This window comes from Argiope bruennichi, chromosome 6 (assembly GCF_947563725.1).
Source record: "Argiope bruennichi chromosome 6, qqArgBrue1.1, whole genome shotgun sequence".
Lineage (NCBI taxonomy): Eukaryota > Metazoa > Arthropoda > Arachnida > Araneae > Araneidae > Argiope > Argiope bruennichi.
In genome coordinates, this window is record NC_079156.1 from 82,237,807 (window position 1) to 82,243,853 (window position 6,047).

Sequence of the window (6,047 nt, forward strand, 5' to 3'; positions counted from 1 at the left end):
TAAGTGAAAAAATGTGATTTCTTTTTAATTTGAATTCAATTACTTTTGATTTTAGTAATTAATATTTTAAAGTTTTGATCGCAATTTCCGCCCTGACGTTTATTTTTTATCAAATTTGCGAAGACTAGTGATTCGTCAATTCCGATTCGTTCTAAATTGTTCTCAATCAGTGTTGTGTTTACATTTCAACTAATCGGGTAATACATGCACAAATTAATATTAGCAAATTATTTCGTCGCTTTTTTTTAAAAAAATAATTTAAGCATGTATATATTTTTTTCCTAGATGAAACAGAATATGAACTATGGATTTCTAGCTTACTGTAAATTCTCTTTTCTAATAATGTTTATATAAATTCTTGGTATAACTGAACATTGGAACGCATGTTTCTGTTATAAATGTTGAATTATTACTTTATTAAATGCAATTATTCAAAATATTCGCATTCTGAGATAATTGTTAACTGAAGTTTAAAAAAATTGAAAGGTTTACTCCAGTTATATTTTGAATTATTTACGGATGGAAAAAGTAATAGTTGAGAGAATTGATTCGGGAAGCGATTCATCTTCAAAAGAAAAGACATACATTTGTGAAATATGCCAGCGATCCTTCAGTCGCCTACATAGGCTACAGTCTCATATTAAGTCCCATAGAAAGGGGAGGGTTACAAAGAATAAAGTGTCAACAGCGAGTGTTGAATTGAAATCTGAACAGGAAATCAAAACTGAGGAGCCTGTTTATGACAATTCAGATCCAATTATTAAAAATGGGAAGCCTGAATCCCGTTCCAGAAAGACTGCTTGTGTTTGTGATGTGTGCAACAAGACCTTCAGCAGTAGGTGCTTCTTAGTCCGTCATTATCTAATCCATACAAAAGAAAAGCCGCATGTGTGTGAATATTGTGGCAAAGGATTTGCACAGAAAGGAAATCTGAATGTGCATTATCAAACCCATACAGATTTAAAAGAGTTTGGCTGTTATGTCTGTGGTAAACACTTTGCCCAAATGGGTGCACTTAAAGTTCATCTTCTTATACATTCACAAGTCATGCCTTATGTGTGTTCAGTGTGCAGCAAGGGTTTCACTAATAAATGTTTCTTGGAAAGGCACCACCGCATTCACACTGGAGAAAAGCCACATGTGTGCACTATTTGTAACAAAGGATTTGCTCAGTTAGGGAATCTTAATGTTCATTATCAAACTCATTCAAAAGAGAAAACATATGAGTGCAAATTATGTGGGAAAGGTTTTTCTCGAGAAAGTTATCTAGAAAAGCATTATAATACTCATTTGAAAGCTGATTCAGATGATATTTCGTGAAAGCTTTTTCCTGAGTATTTCATTAACTTCTTATCAAATTATTTGTGGCAAATGATATAGCAAATGCCTATTCATTTTTGTAGCAGAATCTTGAAAGACCATTAATTTTGAATTGTGTTATGTGCATGGAATATAATATATTTTTCTAAATCAATTTTTGTAGTACAATCTTGAAAATATGTTTGTTTGAATTATATTGTATGCATAGAGTTAAATATTTTTTATAAATAAGAAACGAGAATATGTGATAGCACTACTTAAAAGTAATTGCATAAATTATAATATCCAAAACTTTGATGATTGTTTGTGATTATTGCTATGCATAAAATTATAATAAGTATATAGGAAACATACTAACAAATGTCTGATTTTTTTTAAAAAAAATTCTGGAATTGTTGTAAATTAAATTTTGTTTAAGGAAATTTAAAATTTTTGCTTGATATCCTTATATTTCTGAAATAATATGTCAGAATAAAATTGGGAAATATTATTAGTGTTATCTATGAAATATAATCATTGTTATATACATTAATTTCTCAATAAAAATCTAGATGGGATTCACTTTGTTATTATTTAAAAGTGATTATCTTTCTGCTACCTGTTTGACAGCATTTGATTTTTGTCAGTATCTAAACAAGCAATCGAGCATCATTAAGCATTATAAAAAACTATTTAAAATAAAATTATCATTACTAGGTTATCTTTGCTCGTTAAATCATCTCTAATGCAGTTGAATGATTTTTTTAAAAATCTCTTTTAATATCTCTACAAAAAAAGGGACAAAATGAAGCTGTTAATTGCTGCCTTCAATATTTTTTAAAATGTCTTCCAGACTGTTAATTCAATAGAAATTCATATTTTTATTGCTGAAATGTTAGTATTCATGCAGTGCCATTGCAGATTCCTTAATTTGATTTATATCCCATCATTATTATGGTGCATTAGCACTTTATCACTATTATGGTGCATTTTATTTACCAACTTATTCACTATTATAGATATTAATTCATGCGATATTTAATTCATGTAAAGAATCTCTAAGATCTTATCTTCAAAGTAAATGCTTGACGCATTTTCAAGCAGAAGGAAACAAAATAATGTAATCTATGTCTAACATTTTGACTAGTTTGCAGTAATGTGTTAATCATGTGTGTCTATAAAATCATTATCTCTTAAATTATTTTTCCAAAATTTTTTCCATAAAAAAGGTTAATAGAATTGATAGTAATTTTTCAAAATTATTTTTGCTATTCATTACATCAATATTTCAGAAAAAGTATTCAGTAAAAGTTGTAATTAATTAAAACTTATATATTATACTTCAGTTATTCATTAAATGCTTTTATTTGTTTTATATTTGTAAGAAGGGAATTTTATACTAAATATTTCATTCATTTCCTGTTCTGCTTGAATCGATGAGAAATTTCGTATATTTATGTCCTCAATAGTAATACTTTAAAAATATTTTCATATTAATTGAGTATCAATGTATTAACTAACTAAACTTTGATTCAGTACCAATGGGACTTATAGTTTGAAAAAAAAATAATAATCCCAAGATTAAAAAGTTGGAAATAAGTAGGAAGGGGAAGAAAAACCCCTCTTATTTATACTAATAGAAGTTTACTTTTAAAAATGCTTTTTGATTAAATTTGTATCTTACAGTTTTAAAAATATATTTATATGTATGAAAATGAAATCTGTCAGTAAGGAAACAGTTTTAAAGATATTCTAGAACTATTATCAATAATAACTCCAACTGATTGCTTCAGGAAAAGAAAAAAAAAAAAAGAGGGAATTGCTGTTTTACAGTGAATTTCTTCGTGTTACAGGAAGAACTGCAAGTAACGAAATAATTTTCTTTGCAAATATAAAGATCATTCATTATTATCAATTGAGTTCAAACTGAATTCCTTTCAAATATATTGCTTTCTTTTGAAATATATGAAGGTTATATTCAGAATTATTTAACTAAGCAAAATAATGTATTGCATTTTTTTCTCTGTATTGTAAAGAGTTGCCTTGGGCTGTAATTAAAAGATATCTCTATCTACTTGTGCCTGTAACAAGTAACATAATAGCCTGTGATATGAATATTCTGCAAACATTATATTTAGTTTTCAAATGTCATTAATGGCATCTTTGCATTCTTTTTTGGCTATTTGCTTTTTTATTTTAGTTGCATAATGAACACAAAAACAATTTTTTCCCCATAGAATTAACTTGTTTTGCCTTCAGCGTGATAGTAAAAATATGCATTATTTATAAAATATTTATATTTTCTCCTCAATTCTAAATTATGTTAGTGAATTCAGAATTATTAGTAGTCATGTATTATGACTGATAAAAACTTTGAAATTTTCAAAAACTTTAAAAATTATTATATCTTGATTCTCCACTCTTCTTATTTTTCTAAAAATCTGTTCTATAGAAGCATAGTGAAATTTTCCTTATGAAGCAAGCTTAAATAATGCTTAAAATTTTGATAAGCATCTATATATTTCATACAGCATTAATTCATTCATACATCTGTGTAAACGTAAATCATTTGTAGTCTGCTGTATTTTATGCATTTGATATCTTTCATTTGCCATTTTTAAATGTTAGGACACCAAACATCCTGCACGACCATTTGTGTTTGTCTTTGGTTCTTTGTAAGTATTGGTTGAAATGATTTGTATGTGTGTGTAATTTATCTCATTTGTTTGAAGATGAAGTAATACAGTTAAAGTTGTATGCTTGCTGAAGTTTCATCTGATGATTGTATTAATGGAGAAATGAAACTGTTCCTAATGAAGAATATATTGTAGCAATTGTGACTTAGTTACTGAATGTAATGATTGGGATAATGATGTGACATGTGCCTTTAACAATTCTGTTAGTTTTTATCATAATAAAAGAAATGACACAAATGGCGAAAAATTATAAGAACAGTAGTACAAAATATTGTGAAAAACTTTTTTTCAAAAATTTTACTTCCAATTGTGAAAATTCTATAATTATCATGAATAATTATCGTGAATAACACAAGACTGAACATTCAAGGAGATGTTTTAATGAATACAATTGAACAATTTAATGTAAAGATAATATAAGTAATAGTTGCAAAAGAAGAAAAGTGAGAAACATAACTGTATTAAAAATTAAAACATTTATTGGATTACTCTTGCTAATGTACATTATACATGATACTTTTGTAGTAATAAGTGCTTTTGACTTCTTAAAAGCCATGTCTTTCATATGACTCTTAAGATAGCAGTTACATTTCTTAGTATTTGATTAATATGATGGCTTCTTTGCAATGCACCACCTTTTCATTTGAATAAATTTTAAATGTAACAAACACTTTCAAAAGCATCAATTGTTTTACTATTGCTTTAAAAGGCTTAAATTGGTTTTTGAATGTTAAAAATTACTTTTGCAGAAATAAAGTTGCATTTTAATTTCATAAATATCTTTTAAATGAAAAGGGGGGGGAGAGAAAAGATTAAAATATGACTTTTATTTGAATATAGCAGCTTGAATTAAATTTTATAAGAGTATGGAAATGATGTTATTTAATTTTTAATTATACACCTTTCAATTGCATTTATTTTTTTGTTGACATCTAGTCAATATTTTTAAAACTCTCTGCTGACATTGTAGGCGAATCATAACATAAAACAAGTGAATTAGGAAACACACACTAGGAATGATATGTGAAATTTCATGTGTATATGCCATCATTCACATGATATTTAAAACAAACTAACAAACCTCTAAATATAGTGCCATATTCATTATTGGATATCAATCAAAGATTTCGAACTACAAACTTCTTCATTTATTAAGTGAACTACAGCATACAGTGAGGATTTATTTATTTTTTTCTTGCACTATAGTAGATTAATATTTTTTTTAAAGATTGCTTATTCCTTTTTTATTGATAATGCAATTATGTAGTCATTTTCTTATATAGGTTGTCAATAAATATTTTAAGAAATTAAAATTATATTGATTTTCAAATTTAAGACCAGCTGCACCAAATTTTTGTAAATTGTAAAAACATTCTTTATAAAATATTATAAATTCTAATTCTTTCATAAATATTTCATAATTGTTAATTTTTGGAATTAGTACTTGAAGTTTTGCATTTTGATTATTATATCAAAATATATTTAGCAACTTTTATATATATATATACAATTTTCTGGAAGTTTATTTATACAGTGACGTGCCATGGTTAATATACAGGGGCTCTGGAAATTTTCAAATTTTTTATTTTAAATTTCACTTTATTCAAATTTTCTTTTTATTTGTTTAATTTTTGTTCAATTGTTATCTACAAAATAGAATTATTGATTCAGTTTTTGCATTTCAAATTTATTTCAATTATTTTAATTTGCAATTAATTTTAATTGCAAATAAATTTAATTGTAATTTCTAATAATTAATTTAATTTTAATTTGAAATTGCAACTTTCTAATGTGTCATTAAACACTATTTTAATAGATATTCCAAAATAAGTATTCCAAACAATGTCATCTATATTAATTTTCAGCATTTAGTAAAAGTTTTAGAATTAGTATTTTGCATCATCAATGGTTGATGAATATTAATATTTATGCTTGAATGAGTATCAATTAATATAAAGACTACATTATGAGCTATTATGGAATATAATGAGCATATTATTTATTTGTATTTTGCAGTTTATTTAAACCATATATATTTGAGTACATGTAATA

General features: G+C 26.0%; 1 protein-coding gene across 1 annotated transcript; it reads left to right on the forward strand.

Moving 5' to 3' along the window:
• The first annotated feature begins 519 nt into the window (after positions 1-519).
• On the forward strand, positions 520-1,320 carry LOC129971802 (gastrula zinc finger protein XlCGF49.1-like). Its single transcript, XM_056085778.1, has one exon. It carries the CDS (start codon positions 520-522, stop codon positions 1,318-1,320), a length of 801 nt encoding a protein of 266 aa, XP_055941753.1.
• Positions 1,321-6,047: the final 4,727 nt, after the last annotated feature.

Coding starts and splice junctions, on each gene's coding strand:
- LOC129971802 (XM_056085778.1), top strand. CDS start 520: ATGGAAAAAGTAATAGTTGAGAGAATTGATTCGGGAAGCGATTCATCT.